Source organism: Centruroides vittatus, unplaced genomic scaffold (assembly GCF_030686945.1).
Source record: "Centruroides vittatus isolate TY-2023 unplaced genomic scaffold, ASM3068694v2 contig_854, whole genome shotgun sequence".
Lineage (NCBI taxonomy): Eukaryota > Metazoa > Arthropoda > Arachnida > Scorpiones > Buthidae > Centruroides > Centruroides vittatus.
In genome coordinates, this window is record NW_027122558.1 from 2,854,225 (window position 1) to 2,873,349 (window position 19,125).

At 29.1% G+C, this 19,125-nt stretch overlaps 1 protein-coding gene across 2 annotated transcripts in view; it reads right to left on the minus strand.

The window, feature by feature from the left end:
* The window catches only part of LOC136982613 (protein strawberry notch homolog 1-like), a 79,225-nt gene that overhangs the window by 3,357 nt on the left and 56,743 nt on the right, over nucleotides 1–19,125 (minus strand). For both annotated transcript variants that reach the window (XM_067279157.1, XM_067279158.1), the window contains exons 21-28: nucleotides 17,618–17,689; nucleotides 17,284–17,383; nucleotides 14,823–14,897; nucleotides 11,042–11,188; nucleotides 10,877–10,971; nucleotides 10,664–10,756; nucleotides 7,021–7,182; nucleotides 288–364 (exon numbers count right to left, since the gene is read on the minus strand). In XM_067279157.1, coding sequence (XP_067135258.1) covers nucleotides 288–364; nucleotides 7,021–7,182; nucleotides 10,664–10,756; nucleotides 10,877–10,971; nucleotides 11,042–11,188; nucleotides 14,823–14,897; nucleotides 17,284–17,383; nucleotides 17,618–17,689 — 821 coding nt within the window. The remainder of the gene's footprint in view (nucleotides 1–287; nucleotides 365–7,020; nucleotides 7,183–10,663; nucleotides 10,757–10,876; nucleotides 10,972–11,041; nucleotides 11,189–14,822; nucleotides 14,898–17,283; nucleotides 17,384–17,617; nucleotides 17,690–19,125) is intronic.

The following is a 19,125-nucleotide window of genomic DNA, read 5'->3' on the forward strand; positions in this document are numbered from 1 at the left end:
TTTATTTTTTCTTTTACTAAGGGATTTATCTTTTTATTCTTTCCCTATCAAGTGCGATCGGTTATCTGAAAGCATTCTGCCCCTATTATTTTGGCTAATCGACACTACCATATTATTATTAAAAATATATGCTTGCTAGAAAAGTTCTGTGCAACATAAAAATCTTTTGACAGTATAGTTAATAAATTTTAATTAAAGACTTACTGAAAAGTATTACTAAAGTACTGAGTAAGGATTAATCATATAAGCCATAAAATAATATAATCACTATTTAAATTATTACATACCAAAATACATGACTACAAACTGTTGATGAAGCATCATATTGGTCATTCCAGTATTTTTGAGCTGTGTCTGGAGTTGCCTAAAATACAAATTCGTTCAAGTTATTTGCAGTTCTTTAAACTTAATAATATACATATTCTTATGTTATATTAAAAGTATGACTGGCATCATCTATCTATAACTTACGGTAAGCATCAAAATCCTCCCAAGGTTGGTACATACTACAGAAAAATAGCAAAAACTATTTGATGTGTGAAAGTAAAAGGAGATAAATCAGCTGTAAGATTATTAAAATAATTTTCATATTTTTAAAAATATCCATGGTGTATAAATTCTGCTTGTTGCATTAGGAGGATTATGATGCATAAATTAATTTGTTATAACATCAATGTTAATGTGCATGAAATTACATTATTTAACAAGATATTAGCATATAAATATGCAAATGAGCTGCTGCTCGATATGTGCCATCATGAAGCTTTCCAGTGAGAAGAAACTCTGTATTATGGACCCGCTGAAGAAGTTTTTCTGTTGAGAAAACGGCATTGAGAAAGTTGGTGTTAGATGTTTGAGTGTATCCCGAATAAAAAATAGTGAGCTACCATATTGTGAAAATTTCAGCTGGCAGGAAGAAAACGTTGAGTGCCAAAACAGAAATGTTTGATAATGAGTGGACATTGCAATATAGTGGGTGATCGGTTAACGAACAATTCGGACAGCAAACAAATTGGATAACGAACACTTCACAGAACAAACACAAAAAGAAGCGACATAAAATAATAATACCGATTGGTTTTCACTTGTCTCCAGGTAATAATTCAAAACCTTTCGGAGCGCAAGAGACGCTCAACCCCGATACCAATCAGATATTATTCCTCCGAACTTTGAAACTCTCCATTGTAATTCCAGCTTTTTGTTTACCTTTGTGACAAATAATTTTTTATAGGCTTTGTGAGACTGCTGGGAACTCATTAAGTTTTGCATTGGTTTTTATTTTCTGAAGGTGGGAGTTTAACTGTCCTATCAGATATTTGTTAATGGTTTAACACCGAAATTTCAAATTTTATTCAGGCCTCAAATTTACATAATTCTTTAATTTGCTAGTTGATTTCAATTCACTGAATTTTTGTGAGTGCTTTTCTGAACTTTTTATTTCAAAAAGACATTGATAATATTATGAAGCCTAAAAAGAGTAGTGTGTCAAGAACCGTGCTCACCTTGGAAATCAAGCAAGAGATAATAACCAAGGTAGAGAGTGGGCAGAAGATGTCTGATGGTGCTAGAGAATTGACTTGAACAGGTCTACAGTGGGCACAATTTTAGCTAAGAAAGATATAATCAAGAAGACTCGAGCAGCTAAAGGAGTAACGAAAATCACATCTGAGAAACAAAGATGTGCCATCTATGAAAAAGTGGAGATTATTTACATGTAATAAGAAACTAAAAGCAAACATAGTAAGTAAGTATATAACATTTTTTTATTTTTTGGAGTTTCCAGAACAAATTAATCAAATTCCCATAAAAATCTATGGTAAATTGATAATCAGTAAACGAACAATCTGGATTGTGAACAAAGTCTTTGAATGGATTATGTTTGTTAACCAATCACCCATTGTACATCATCACAAGTAATGAGGGAATTGGAATGTGGCTTAGGAATAGAAGTGGGTGCTTCAACTATCTGCAGATGCCCAAGACATAACAATTTGAAAGCCTAAGAAGCCTAAACTTACCATATCATGTAAATAGAAATGTCTTAATTTTCCCAAATGTTATAGACATGGACCTTAGAGAATTGTATGATAAGATGAATCCAAAATTAATACAGTTGGTTCAGATGGGTGAAAATGGATATTGATTACACCAATGAAGTCTATAACTGAGCAACATTGAAATTTGGTGGTGGTGGTCTTATGGTCTGGGACTGTATTACCTATTTTGGGCCTGGAATGCTATGTTCTATATCTAATAGAATGGATAGTTATTTACACCAAGATACTTGACAATTATTTGTTACAATCTTGATTATTACCACATTGATAGCTCTTTCATTTATCGGCAAGATAATGATCCAAAACATACATTTGGGAGGACAATGTTGTAGCTTCAGGATCAAAATATTATCATGCTTGAGTGGCTGTCTCAATTGCCCAATCTTGACCCAATTGAACACGTCTGGTCTCTTCTTAAATGTCACTTGTCTGACTGCAGCTCTGTCCGAAAGCATCCACCAGTTACAGGAATGTGTACGGGATGAATGGAACAAAATAACATAGCGTGATTTCTGAAATAATAGTAATTCTATGCCTGTTGCATTAGGAAGATTTTAAAGGCTAAAGGAGTCTATACTGATTATTGAAGTGTACTTTTTCTACAAATATGATATGCCTTTTCCATAACAGAACAGCTCATTGTTATAGTACTAATGATAGTTTACCCTTTCTTTGGAGAATGCATTGTTCAAATATGCAGAATTTATTTGGAACATTTGAGCAAACAATGTTTTAGCAGATTGTTCCCTTCCTAAGTAACTACATTAGTGTTATAATTTTGAAAATACATGCTAGTTTTTAAAAAACAAGTTTCCAAGAACTAGTCTTATTTTTGTCACTTAATTATAGAAACCAAACAATTTCAGTCTAAAATATTAAGCCCAGGACCAGCACTTACAGAAATATTTGTATATAGCCACTTAATTTTTAGATTTTTTTTCTATTATTACTATCATCATAAACAGATATAAGCAAGTTTACAAGGTATAATTTGAAAATTTTTATAGTTTTCCTCTGCATTGTACATTCCCAAAAAATAATGTCCATTTTTCCCCCCTAATTTTTATTCTTGTTTTCTTTATTATATCTATAGTCTCGACACGATTAATAGTTTTTACTTAACTCAGTGGTTCTCAATCTTTTTGAAGTTGGGAAAACTAAACTTTGACATTTTTTTACGCGGAGCAGTTACAATACATCAGCTTTAGAGCAGAGATGGCAAACCTTTTTGAAATCAAGCAAACTCAGTCTAGTAGATGATGACATTGGAGTTTGCTAATTACATTCCCATACAAAAATTATTTTACATTGTATTGATTTTCCTTTTGCAACAATTTTTAATTGTATACTTGTTTTTTCGGAGAACACTTGAAGTGGCTTCACGGAGCACCTGTGTTCTGCAGATAATGATTGAGAACTACTGACTTAACTTAATTTTGTTTTCTAGATACATTTTATTATCTAATCATATATATTTTTTATTTAAAAATATAAAATGAAAAATAAAATGTACAGTGGTACCTTGACTTACAAGTGTCCCAATTTGTGAGTTTGTTGAGATATAAGCTGTCTCTCAGCCAATTTTTTTACTTTGAGCTGAGAGCTAAAATTCAGGTTATGAGCCAGTTTCAAATACCCCACTGCTAGTTGGTGCAGCAAACACTACAGCAAACCACAGATTAAAAACAAGATGGAAAACTGCTGTAATTTTGTCATTTTCGTTACTCTTCTAATGTGACAGGCTAGCTTACAGAAAAACACACAATCGAGTGACATAGGCATTAGTTCACTTCCATGTTGTGTGTGGCGCCACCGTCTCTCGTGTCTCAAATTTTCTACATTTTCTTTCTTTATCTATGCAGCAAATGCCACAACATCAGCAAAACCAGTTTATTGCAGTACAATCTGTTGTGGTTTTATACCATATTTGTTATTTATAAGTACGTTTTTCTTATTTAAAAACATAATGAAAAATTGCAGTGTTTTGGGGGTCTGGAAAGGATTAATGGCATTTCAATGGGAAAAATAGATTTGACATCTAAGTAATTTGAGTTATGAGTTCTGTCATGGAATGAATTAAATTTGTAAGTCAAGGCACCACTGTAATCATTTACCATTTCAAAAATTGGTTGCATGTAATACAAAACACCCCAAAATCCAGCAAAGAGTAATTAGCTTTGTTACAAACAAATGGAAACATTAGTATTAGTAATCACCATCACACACTGTATAACAAAAATCAAACAGAACACATTCTAAACATCTGAACATAGACATGCACAATTGTACTTGATTATAAAAGTAAGATAAAATTTAAAATAACCACAAAATATAATCCATATACCCTGCCCACAAAATAAGCAATTTATATTATTATTATAAAAAAAAAAACATTTGGTCAACTTCCTGTCCTTAACCATCTTTAATATTTCTAATGCTTCCAAATAATTTAGAAATATAAAGGGTGGCATCAGGCATTGAACCTCATATGATTAGAGTCTTGCCTCTTCAAAGTGTTTCTTTGCTGGTTTTAAGGTATTTTGAAAATGTGAATACTCCTATTTCAAAAAAGTTCTATTTGCAATTGTTATTTGAACAGTTGAAGCATAAAAAGAGGAAAGTAATTATTTTGAAGACTAATTTTAATATTTTATATTTTAGTCAGTTGAAATTATACAGAAAATTCTGTTTGGAACAAAATTTACCCAACTTCATGAAGTTCTAGTAGAAATTGCAAATATTTACAATTTGTATATTTCTACAAAAATTCACTAATGTTTCAGTGAATCTACTCTAAGAAAATATTACTTGGAGCTAACATACCAAGTCATTTCCTCACAGTTCCTTTGCATATTAAACTTTAGCTGATAGTAACTGCTTTCATTGCTGTTATTTTAATTTTAGGCACTAGAAAGTATAAGGTGTGCATAAAGTATTGGCCTTGTAGCAGAGAGGGAACAAAAGAAGCATGACCTTGTCAATTGGACCCATTGCGGTCAGGTAATATACCACTTGTAAGGTGTTGACTTGTAAACAGAGAAAACAAAGAAAGTGCCAACTTTGTCAATTGGACCCACCTGTGGTCAGACGATAGGCCGCTTGCCATATAAAAACACTACTAAACGTAAACAAGCGGCGGACGTTAATGTAAGATCCACTCTCGTCGGATAACAGAAGACCCGAGTGTAAGCTGTTCACAAAAGAATGGTTTGTGATTGGTCGGAAGTTTTCTGTCCAAAAAACTCTTAAATAGTGGAGCAAACGGGAGAGGGAGGAGAGAAGGGCAAGAGACTGGTACAAGGTAGTCTCAGGCACTTGGGAAGCCCGCTGAGCATAGAGTGTTCTCCTCTGGTAAACATCTCAGGGACGGGTTAGTGCGGAGACTGGGCTAACCGTGCAGTTGAGCCAACTCCACAAACTGACTGAGGCCTCTCCAGAGTTTAATAGTTCCCGGAAGCCAATCCAATACATGAAACACCTCACTTTGTTGTCCTGTACATATTACGTTGTCGAACTTGTACATTCTATGTATTTTGTTTTGTAAATAAACTGTAAATATTTTCTGAATTGAGCGTGGAGGTGTACTTTACATCAAACCTGAATCAACTATCGAATCGTGATACACCCAGAAACCAATTCAACAAGACAGAGTTTGGGAAACAACATCACTAGATCTTCACTGTGTGTATGTGAATTTTGTTTTTCACTCTCTATGGATAAGACTATGGACTGTTGCAGATGATTAATTGTTATTGTAATGGCAGGAAAACTTAATTTATTGAGCTGAATCCACTAATTTAATTTTGAATATTAGTAAAAATAACAAATTACTGTGAATCAATTTTCTACTGTGATTATTGAATTAAAAATGTAGCATTTAAGTTATAGAAACAAAAATATTACAACAGTTATAATCAGAAAATTCATGGTATTTCTAGTTTTTGACTTTCTAACAAACTCTAATGCAAGGTTTTCTTGTTAATATTTGGGACCTTTACATTATAAATTTTGCAACAATATGTATAAACATATTGTTGCAAAACTGATAATGTAAAGGTCCAAAATATTAAGTAAATTTAACTTATGTACACAGGATTACACTTACTTAACTCAAAATATCATATAACTATAATTGAAAAAAAAACAATTATTCTTTACGACATAGCTAAAATTATTTTTAAACAATTGGACAAGAGGATATCAGAAATTCTATTGCTATTACGGAAAAAATAAGATTGTAATAACTACTTTTATGATATAAATTAAACCTGTAGATATTTTATATTATGTTTCAGAATTTACTTTCTATATCTTTTATGTAATAAATTCTTTCATTATTATATTTCTTAAATTAAATCCAAAGGAAATCAATAGCAGTAAACTGTAATTACATTCCTTCAACTAAATCTATTCAGAACTTATTAAAGGTTTGACACTTAAAGGAAAGTAGATATTTTACTTTAAAACACACACATTTTGAATTTATTATCTATATCCTTCAGTCCAAACTCCTCTTCCAGACATATTTAAATGTCTGGAAGTTGCTGGGGTTAAATGACAGTTGGATGAGTGCCACGAGTAGGAGTTTATAGGATGAGAACACTGAAGGCATTCCCAGTTGGCATCATATGTAATTGAGGATGGTTATACTGTATATCATATTTAAATATGTCTGGAAGAGGAGTTCGTGTCTTTTGTTTTTCTTTGTTATTAAAAAATTTGTATTTTAATAATAAATACACTACTTTATTTCATTCCTTTTATTTTTAAAGAACAGTCAATATTATAATTGAAAAAGTTAATAAATGTTCAGCAAGACCTGCTTTCTAATTCCAATTCCTTTTTATGACTAAAAATTATTAATAACCTAAAAGATCTTGTTTTATAATTTTTAATTTTTAAATAAATAATTTACCAAGGTATGATACTAAAATCTAAAGTATTTAGTGATTAAAACACTTACTTTTCGATACTTTGATTTTAAGTCTGTGAGTGTTTCTTGTTTTGCTTGTAAACCAGTGTTAGGCCTGTATATTCTATATAACTTGTCTCTCTCACGTTTGTCTTTGACTCGTCTGGCAGAATCTTCAACTGCTAAAACTGCCGTCTTCTTGTTATTACGAGTCTAGAAAAAATTTACATATTAAAATATTTAATAAATAAAAAGAAACATTTTGTTTCAATTCTGAGTTCTTTATCAACAAGCAGATTCATATTTAATTTTTATTAAATGCTTTTTCTTTGATCACACTCATTACAAATATAAATAAATATACTGAACTTCAAAACATTTTACTTTAATTTTATCATGAGGAAAATGCCAATAATGAATTTTTAAAACTCAACAAGTTTAAATCTGTGTGATGGCACAGATTTAAGCTTAATTTCTCACAGTAATATTAACTTCATTTTCTGAATCTACTTTATTAAATTCTAGGTTCATTTGTTTAAAAAAAGTTATAAAAATTTCACATAATTATATCAGCTTGAGAATTTTCATAATTTGACAACAATATAACTACTGAAGATCACAAAGATGGGGGTTACAACATCCTGTCAAAACTAAATTAGATATAACACACTAAACAAAATTCTTGCACAAAAATTGCATCAACAACACACTGATAAGGCAGTGTGTGGTTCATGATACATCCAACATATGTGATACCAGGTGTATTTTACTTCAAATGTCTAATGTGGAATGTGGAATTTGGGGTGAGCAGCTTCTTAGTTCCATATTTATTAATAGTACCGAGAATTGACTGATATCTGAACAATGAATGGTTTGGCAACTGTTGGATAGGGTATGGACAACTCATTCCCCAGACTTGACCCCTCTGAATTTTTCCCTGTGGGGGGTCACCTAAAAGCAACTGGGTATGAGGCAGCATTGCCCGATATTGGCAAATTGGAGAGATATAAGCTCATGAAATCAATTAATCAATCTTTATTTGATATAATGAGTGTTATTACAAAGGGAATTAAATAACATTGTTAGTTTAAGTTTGATACTTGAACAAAGAATTTATATAATAGCAAGGTTGAGGCCAAAGTTTTCAATGCAAAAACGTGTATGTCGGATGTTCAGCACCACTTTCCTGTAAGTCTAGAAGTTTGACAACGGCATTTGGAATGTCAAGCATGATTCCACTGACTTTCTAAACACCATTGTCAAACTTCTAGGCTTACAGGAAAGCAGTGCTGAACGTCCAACATACATGTTTTCGCATTTAAAACTTCAGCCTCAACCTTGCTTAACATGTTGCCAAAAATCAGATGGTAGTGTAGTAACTTGGATATCTAAAAAAATATTACAAGAATCAAGAAAGCGTTTTCTCATATCCATCACTGTCATTCCATAAAAAGAACATTTGGAATCACACAACACACTAATTATTTTACTAGTTTAGGTTTATCGAAAACCTATTTAATCTAAATTGTGCAGCAAATGATTATTTTATAATTCAAATTAGACAATAAATAAGATGCTGGAGTCCACATTCCATTAAGAAAAATTTCACTGTCCCAACCTCTCTCTCTCAAACAGTGAACATCTTTTAATCAATATAAGTCTCTTAGTCTTTGATCACAGTCGAGAGGCTCATGAAATAGTTATACTAGGAATGATTGTGCCACCCATGTCATGCTCCTATCTCAGTTTTTTATTATGGTCAAAGGTGGTTGCTTTGAACATATTTTCTAACAAAATAAAACTAAGCTTTTTGTATCAATTTCTGCAATGCTTGGTCTTTATCCCTCACAATCAGAGATTACTTGTATGTTATGCTAAATCATCTTAACTCTTTCGTCACTGAATATTAATTTTTTTCTGAAAATTGAAAATGAGTAAGAGGTCAGCTGTATTTAAGTCAAATTGAAGATTTTTTTGTGAAAGAAACAAAATTAATTAATGAGGGTGATTGGAGGAGCATGGTACATATGTGTATCAATAGGATTTGATTTGGTACCTACATGCACCATCAGGTAAGAAATGACAACACCAACTACAGAAGTTCTTTATCGTAAATGATAAATTTTGATATAACATGCAGCAGTCTTTGCACAACAAACACATCGTGTTGGACCTTCCATGGAAAGATGTGATTCTGCTCTAAAGAATTTTTTTTTTTTTCAAAGGAAGACCTCTTCTTCATAATGGTAAATTGGTGTTCTCTTTCCTTCAGCAAGATTTACCAAAAGTTCAATACTTTTGGTAAATCTTTGGTAACTAGGTAAGGAACTTTCTCATTATTTTGTCTCAAGTCATGTAATGTACAGTACATAATCTGTGTGTTTGCTGCACATGTACTGAGGCAGTATAAAATACTTTCTCCACCACTTGATGGACTTTCTGTCATGATTGTACAGCTTGATCAACTTTACTCATTTTCTGTTGATAAAATGCAATGGGTAGAGGACAGTTGATTGACTTTTGCTGACCTCTTCTATTTTTCTTAGTAATTTTTGTCAAATCAGCTGTTACACCTTGGTTAGTGCAGTTAACTATTTGTAGATACAGGTATACCTCACCCTACATCGGTAACTGGTTCCAGGAGAGGCGACGTAAGTCAAATTTACTTGTCACTAGGCTAAACTACAAATAACCATTCCCAGTTCTGTATTTTATTTATAAATGCATTTTTAATAATATATGGTTAATAAGAATCTATTTTAAGCTTACAAACAAATAAATTTTACTTTTTAATACAGTACAGAAAAAAGTAATCTAAATTTACAAATACATGTACAGTACATGTTTACAATTTAGCGATGTTTACAGTACTGTTCAAAATCAGGCTTGATAATATGCCGTGTTCAATGGTAAATGGAGTTTTAACTGGTGGAAAGCCTCTCTATGACTTAGCAACAGTGCTGATAACACCTAAGAGTTGACTAGATTACTGGGTGTGTCAAACTAGTGAATAACCAGATTACCAAGACTATACTGTACTTACAATTATGAAACTTAAGTTCTAGATTTTTAATAACCAACCAAAAACAACATATTTTTGTGGATTCATAGAATTATAAAAAACTTTTGATCATGAGTTTTTTGTCAGGACATTGACATCACCTATGTTGCCAATAGAAACTTAAATTTCCACATATAAATTTACAAGTCAAAGATGAAAGTAATAAATAACTTTGTGACGAGAAATGACATTATTCTAAATAAAAATTGTTTATTGTATTTTATTACAATTGTGTAAGATTTAATTTGCATTATAACAAAGCATTCCTATTGTTGAAAGTTATTTCACAACAGAGCAAAAACTTCCATAGCCCTAAAAAGCACTATAGAAGTTTTCAATTCCAGAAATCAAACTATTGCAATATAACTAATAGCTCAATGACATGTCAATATTTAAGTCTTCTGGGACACAATGAAAACCAAATTTCTTTTTGCAATATGATCTAGTGGTACCTTCAATATCTCACTATAATTGTTATAACTGCTAGTTTTATGAATTTTATTTCTTGATTGATTCATTTAGATATATTGAATTTAATTTGTAGAAATTTTGGTTCCTTACATTTTATTGAATGCTTTACATTAACAATAATGATGCTAACAAATACATTATTAAAATCTTTATAATTTTTACCTGAATTGATAAATAAAAGCCTTCATTACTATCAGTTAATTCCTTCCATATATCCATTACAGCATCCCAACCCATTCCTCTTTCAACACTTACCTAAAAAGAATAGGAAAATAGGAGAAAATTACAATTAGAATTCTTATTTAAATATCAAAATCAAAAATTAAATTTATTTAAAGAATTTTAATTAAAAGTAATAAAATAATAGATGCTAACTGTGTGTAATTCAATATTAGCTGTTCCAGTTGCGTGTTTCCTGACAAATACATTGCATTTAATACGTTTAACTTGATTTCCTCCCAATCCAAGATCTGAAATTTAATTCAAGTTTAATTTGAAACTTGACTTGGTTAAATAATATTTTAAATGTTTAATATCTACCTAAAATGCCCATATCCCACCGTCCTGTTTTTTTAGCATGCTGAATAACAGCTTCTAATGTGTCTGTGAAATATTTGAAAAGTCTGTTTTGCAAATGAACCTCCATACCAAGTATACGATTTAAAAACTTGCTCATATTATTGTAATCTGAAAAGAAAATAGTTTTTATTAATAATATTAAATAGTAAATAAACTCAAAATATAACTCCATATTTCATTAAACATTTAAAAGAAAAACAATTTACAAAGTATATTGTAAAAAAGATTTAATCTATAGAAATAATACATAATTATATATCAAAAATTTCTTTAATTTTAATACTTTTGTTTTCTTTTACCAATTTTTTTATTTGACTGAATGTAGATCTATATTATTGAAACCTCCAAACTCTAAAACAACAATTAGCAATCATTAGAAATAAATGACACAATGAATAATGTAACAATAAGCTACAATGCTCAATGGGTACATCAGTTTAAATGAACTTTGCTAGTAATAAACATTTAATTTAAAATATCTCAGACTATATTATGACACAAAAATAGTTATTGTGTATGTAAAAGAGCATGGAAATAAAGCTATTGAACATTGCTTATTCTAAAGCACTTATTTAATACAGTAGCTCCTCATTATATCGCGCTTGTCAGGGACAAAAAAAAAGCACGATATAACAGTACTAAAAATTCTGAGCTTATACTAAACAGATTCTACATGCTATAAAATCTCTATTATCTATTCTTTCATTAGCAAGTGTTTCTGATATAAAAAAAACTTAGTTTTGCAATACTGAATTTTATTTGTGTTTAAATTACAATTATGTAAACATCAATACCACAAACAACCATTTAGTGTTATTGTTTCTTTAACGAAGGCATTTAAAAACATATACCAGTTGTACTTATTAAAAATTCGTTTAATTTATATTTTTCAATAAATACAGTAATTGAAAATTTAAAAAATAAATACTGAACATCAAACTTATAAAATTACAAAGAGTAAAAATTCTCTAAAAAGTAAAATAAGTTACTACTGTATAAAAATTTTAGAACTTTCAGTTCAGAAATAAATAAATCTTTTCCTTACATATTAAGCCAACAAATTGAAAATTTCACATCTTTACCTGAATTGACAGTATTGCATCAATTCACATAAAGGTGTGAAATTTCAAATTCACAGAAACTTGTATATGAGGAGACAGTACTTAAAACCAATAAATAAACAACTTTTAATATCAAAAGAAAACAAATGATAATTGATCTGTCCACCTGTTTTCCTTACTTAGATCTTGATGAATTTATTGTTTAACCTGCAGTGGTAGTTTCCAGAACAATAGTAGGAATAAAATATTGTATTTTGTTGCAAAAAGAAATTCAATGGCAATTGATATTGTAAACCTTATTGACTAAAGTGCTTTTAAAATTTTGGGAACAAAAAGTGCAATATATCAGAATTGGTGATAAGGAAAGGATACTGTAATAAGTTAAAAAACACTATAATACTTAACAAAACACACTATTTTTGAACTGTTTCCTTCATACAAAAACCTTAAAATTCAATTTCAAAATTGTGGTACACATCTTAGAATCAAAGAAATACAAAATAAAAAATTATCACATAGCTCTAAACTTATATTTATAAATATTGTTGTAGGACAAAAAATTTATTATATTAAAAAATTATAACTCTGACTATTTAAATTACAATTAAATACTCTTTATTGATGTATGCAAACAGCATAGTAATGTGTACTAACTTTATGATCTAATAGAGACAATTTAATGAATTACAAAGCATTTCCATAATACCTTTGTTCTTATATATATATATATATATATAAAGGAAAATCCTGGTTATTGCAGTTTGGATTAAAATGGTCCTCAAGTTATTGCAAGTCTTTGCATCAAATAAGTTTTCATTTAAAGCAGTCTTTCTTAGTATATGAAATATTGGGTTCTTGTTTTTTAATGATTTATTTATTTATTATTTTTACAATTAAGCCGAAAAGTCCTGATGGACAATTGATATCTACCCCAAAGTTAACAAATACACAAACAAATATAAATAAAACAAATAACAATTTAATAACATTAAAAATTGTATAATGCATTTTTACATTTTAATTTAAGACAAGAAAAATTTAGAAATAAAAAGATCATCAAAATTATTTAAATTTTGAAAAAAACAAAACAACAACAACAAAAAGAAAAAGACCTTTGAGATACACTCAAATGAAAAAAATGACCTTTATCTTGTGTGTTCACTCCAAACATTTTTCAAAGAAACATGTAAGAATAAATGATTATAATAAATAAAACCATTAAAAAATTTAAAATACCAGTAAAGTAAGCGATTTGCTGCAAAATACTTGATATGCTCAAAAAACAAAGGAGAACCCAATCTAATCCTTTCAAAGTTAGAATTCTGAGTATATGGTAAAGTGCATAATTTATTAAAAAATAAATAAACTTTTTCAGTGATTTTAGTGAGATGCATTTTGACATTCAATCTAATTTGTTTTTGCTTAATGCATGTGGAACACAAACAATTTTTTTCTGTTTTTTTGCAACCATTTCATGATGATGAAATTGTTTCAACAAGGCATATTTGTGATATGTTGAGATTTATGGAGTACCTGAGTAGTTATTCAATGAATTTTTGTGACTTATGGCTGTAACTTGATTCATCAACAGCTTTTGTGCTCCCACTATGTTTTGAATTACATAGATCAAAATTTTCTTGATTGAGATTAAATTTGAATTGGCAATATCAAAAAGTGCACAATTCATTTTGCTGCATATTCTTCATTAAGCTCTGATATAAAATAAGTTCTAAAAGAGATAGTGAAGTTCCAATTCAAAGTGTTAAAAATAATGTAAAATTATTAGCTAGAAAAAAAATTAAACATATTTAGTAAACATGAAACTGGTATAGCAAAGACTAAAATCAATTGAGACCATGGCTTAAATGAATTGATTATATGCCACATTGTGCACCAAGTAAAGCAATATAAGGTACAAGGGCAAAGAACTACTTCCTTTGGATTACAAACAACAAGGAACAGAACTCATCTTATGATTGAAATGGGGCACCCATTAACAATATGGATAAGAAATAGTAATCAAAAAAGAATTCTTTTAAGTCATATGGCTATAAAACAAGTGTTACATCTGTTTGAAACATTGTAAGAACAGAAAGAAGAAAATGAAGGCAAAGGGAAGAGTAGAGACAGAACTCTTACAAGGAGATGGCCAAATGTTTATATCTGATTTAAATAAAACTTGGTGAGCATGTAGCCATAAACACAAATAGTTCCTTGTACAAATAATAGAACGCATTTCTCAAGCATTTCCGAAAAACGAGCTTCTAAAAATTGTGTGTTTAGCTTACAAGTCTAATAGTTCTACCTGTCCCAGGAATGACAATAGCTGAGTGGATAAGGTTCTAGATGCTGGAGCTACATGATATGGATTTGATCCTTTGTGACTTTTTAATATATAACATAGTTATTTTACCATATCGTTACCATTATTATTCCTATTCTTATTCCTCACATTTAAAGCTTATATAATGAGATTAAAAATTGTGATGTCTGTCTAGTGAAAATGAAGTTTCTGTAGATTTAACTCTTATATGCCATTAAATAAAATTTTTATTTCTTTATATTTATTTTCAGATAATTATAAATCACACATATAATATAATTTCAGATAAGAATTATAAATAAAGTGTACATTACAGTAGAAATTAAAAGAAAAGAAACAAAGTAAAAAAGTAATGAACCTTTATCTAATCCTTGAAAGCCTGTTCTTTCATCTTCCGTTATCAATCCTACTCCAACTAAACAATTACGGATATCTGAAAATAAAAATATTTTAATCAAAACAATGTATAAATTAAATTACATAATATTTTAGAACCATTTCATAAATAAATTTATAATGATAAATTTGTCTATTTTAGATAATTAAAATTTCCCGAAAGAAACCAATGTTAATAATTTTGATAAAAATTATGGTCTATCTTAACTTGACATTTATTGCAAAGAAATACCTTGTAATTATTGATTGATCCATGAGAATGGATCAGTTAAAATCATTCCATTAATCACGTCAAACAATTTCAGATACACAGGTATCCCTTGTATAACATGGTAATTACATTATGGAAAAGTCTGTGTTATACAAAATGAAGGACTAATGCTAAACATAGAATTACATTCCAGAAGTTAGTAACAAAAAATAATAGAATACTTTTGCTTAGAGAAATATGTTTATTTAAAGCAATCGATAATTAATTAACAATCCCAATTAAAAGTACTGTCTTGTGTGTTAATATTAATTTTAGTTAAATGAAGGTGTTTTCTTTTTACAAAGTATCGTTGTCATCTCAGCTTTTTTGTTGATCTTGATCATAAGTATCAGAAACATTTTCGTATATTTTTTTTTATGGGCAGCAAAATAAAAGTATTTTATTGATTGAAAATTTGTTCTAGCCGGTCCATGTTTGTTCAGTCGAGTACTGAGATACCACTGTATTTAATTTGTCATTTTTATATAATGAAGTAATCATTTGTAGGTAAGTAACAGCTACGGTTAAAAAACGTTTAATAACACTTACCTAATAATGTTTAAATAAACTTTACTAAATATGCAGATTAATCTATAAAAAAAAAAAAAAAAAAAACAGTGACAGTCTTAAGGACTAAAGTCTGAAAGCAACGACAACGACGACGACACCTGGTTGATAGGAAAGATAGGACAAGGAAGGAAAGCATAGCTCTATCAGGTTTCATTAAAGTAAACATGATGAAAGGCACAAAATAATTTGATAATTTCAATTTTCTAAAATCTATGGGCAAATTTGACACAACATGCATGCTTACTTGAATAGGGGAAAAAAAAACATCGAATAATAAAGTTTACACTTAAAAATTGTGAAATTTTGTATGGAGGATTTCCAAAACAGTGTTAGAACAAAACCAGAAGTTGTGTTGTGCAGAGGATACCTCCCTAATTTTCAAACGGTGTTAGAGCAAAAACAGTGTTGTAGAAGGAATATCTGTATTTTATTTTCTAATAAAATTTTAGTTGTTATTGAACTTCATAGTTACATTATAACAATAAGCTCATAATGATTCTTATCTATTAAGAATAAACAAATAAAATATGCATATTTATTTAAAAGTAAATAAATATTTTCAATACTGCTTATGCATCCATTAGATATAAACTGTAGTATGTTATCTATCATCCATTGAAAAATATGTCCTTTATATCTTCAAATATTACTGTATCTTAAGCATATAAGACATCTCCATTTTCAGCAATGAATATTTAGGAAAAAGTATTTAATTTATTTAAGTCATCCTGCTTAATAAAATAATTGTGGCAAGATATGATAGTGTCAATATGACAAGTCAATAGTTAATGGATGGCACCAGATAGGGAGTATGGTCAAAACAATAAGATCTCAGCTAATTTAGTAATCACCTCAGGTGTGCAAGTGTTTGATATTCAATATGGTGAGCATTTGGAGTTACTTTACTAAAACTTTACTGTTTTTATAAGTCATAAAGTTACAGCAAGGAAAAAGATTACAATTTGTCTCCAACATAGATTTAATTGGTAAAATATCATTGATTGGACTGATATTTTAGAATTTCTTACATGGGAACTTCTTAAATGTGTTCTACTATAGTAACATGTACAAATGTTAAGGTTACTGCTTAAGTTTGAAGAGCTGGATGTATATTGTTGTTGTAGTAGTAATCTGGTGGCTAATATACTATGTCAAACACTGACTAAAAAATATAACCTACTAACATCCTTTTCTGCTATATAATAAATTCTCTCAACCTTCTGTTCTAGAAAACAAAAAATGTATTACAGAATTGAAATTAATATTTTTACTTTACACTATTTATACTTTTCCTCTTTCCATACAAAGTGCGATTTGACTATACACACACACAGTATATATATAAACCAGATATCTGAAATTGTCTTGCTGCAATTATTTTGGATAATCAACACTACTATAATAATAATTATAATTTAAAAAATTTATTTTTTAAAGATTTTTTGAAAACTGGCTTTAGGGAGAATGATTTCTTGGATGCTCAAAGTCTAAAGACAATGGAATTGTTATCCAGATTTATCTTCCATTAAAATATTTGCATCTGTTTAATATCTAAAATTATTATAGATTTAATTAAATTACTAAAAACAATTAAGTTACAAACCTGCAAAGAAATCTCCTTCATAATCTGTTGGAGGTGGAACTAATGGAACTTCAGAATCCATTACAGATCTCAGAACAGTTTCAAGAGCAGTTCTTCCATACTATCATAAATATTTATTTAAGAATATTACAATAAACCAAAAAAATTATATATAATCTTGCATCATGCATGACATTGATCTCAAATTGATAATTATTATATGTATATATATATATTATTTATTTGTCTTGTGACTTGGAAGAATAAGGTTCTGTAACATTGGCCCTTATTCTTCCAAGATACAGATATATCAAGGAATACTTATTTCATTATTGTAGATTTTTTCTTCACTTACCTTATTATCAATATTAAATCGACTTAAATCTCTACTTTCTGTTGCTCTTCTATCACCATGAGTTAACGCACCCTAAATAAAAAATAATTATTATAATACAATTGAATTATATCTTTCACTTAAAAGTGACTTGGAAATTTTTTGTTCAATTTATATTATATCAAGATAATCAAATATAAAAATTATTGACATTCAGTAAACTGTGGTATTACAACACAATTAGTATTATGAAGATGTATTATATTTCTGAAATAGAACTGATAATACATGAACAAGAAATGCGTTGACCTACACATATACACTACATTAAGGTTTATATTATTTATTGATACTAAGTTTCTGATTCAAGAATATGCAGAAATTAAATATTTTTATTGCATTAAGTCTCAAAAAAAAAGTTCAAGAACTTTTGTAAAAAATTAAATTTAATGATCATCATCATATAAGAATCATTTTACTCAATGTAGAAACTGTTTTTATATCAGTAATGCTATTGATCGCTTAGTTGTGAGAAGTTATTTCTGGTTTCTTCCTGAATTTGTTAAATATGTCACTGACATTATAAAAGCATGTTCTGGTATTGAAATACAAGTTCACTATAGTAACAGTTATACACACAATTCTTTACAGTTAATGAATGCTATAAAAAATTAACACAATTAACAGAAAAGTCATTTTATCATCTAGTGGGAGAAAATAAAATAAAATTCACATATTGCCTGACATATTAAGCAAAAAGTGCTTACATTATTAGGGAATGTGCTGATTGATTTACTGAAGCAGCATCATGCATGACATTAATCTCAAATTGATTCTTTCCATAGACAGACTATAATAATTAAAGAAAATTCAAAAATGCCATAAAAAACTTGATTTTTTATTTGTGAGATGTTTTTGGATTTGTTAATTCATAGATGTCTAATCTCTTGTTCGAATGATACTCTTCACTGTAAAATATATTGTAACTTAATTTTTATTTATTTTATTTGTCTATGTTTTGTATTTATTGTTCAATTTTGTTGACACTTGAAAAAGCTCTAATTTGGTCATATTGTCTTTAATAAAATTTGATTTGATCACCAATACTTCATTGATTTTTAAAGAATGCAGAGAACTATTCCTGATAGGGCATCTAGAGCAGTTATACATTTATAGTTTTTTGCAGCACTAAAACATTATGAACATTAATATGATGTGAAAGTTTTATACAAAAGTTGGAAGCCTCTTAAAGATAACACAGATTTTAAAAAGTTAGTAACAGGATCAGGAGGGAAACTAGATAATTTCCAATATAGCATACCAAAGATTAATTTTAGGCTGTTACATTTTCATTTCCCTTCTCTTGATAGAGAAATGCTGAAGCATAATTTAATTGCTATAAATTATAGAATTTTGGCATTTTCAGGCCTCAGAACAGAAAATGACTTCAAAATAAGTGAGAATAATAACTCCTAGCAAGGAAAAAGTCACTAAACAGTAAATGAAATAAAATTAGTTGGTCATAATGA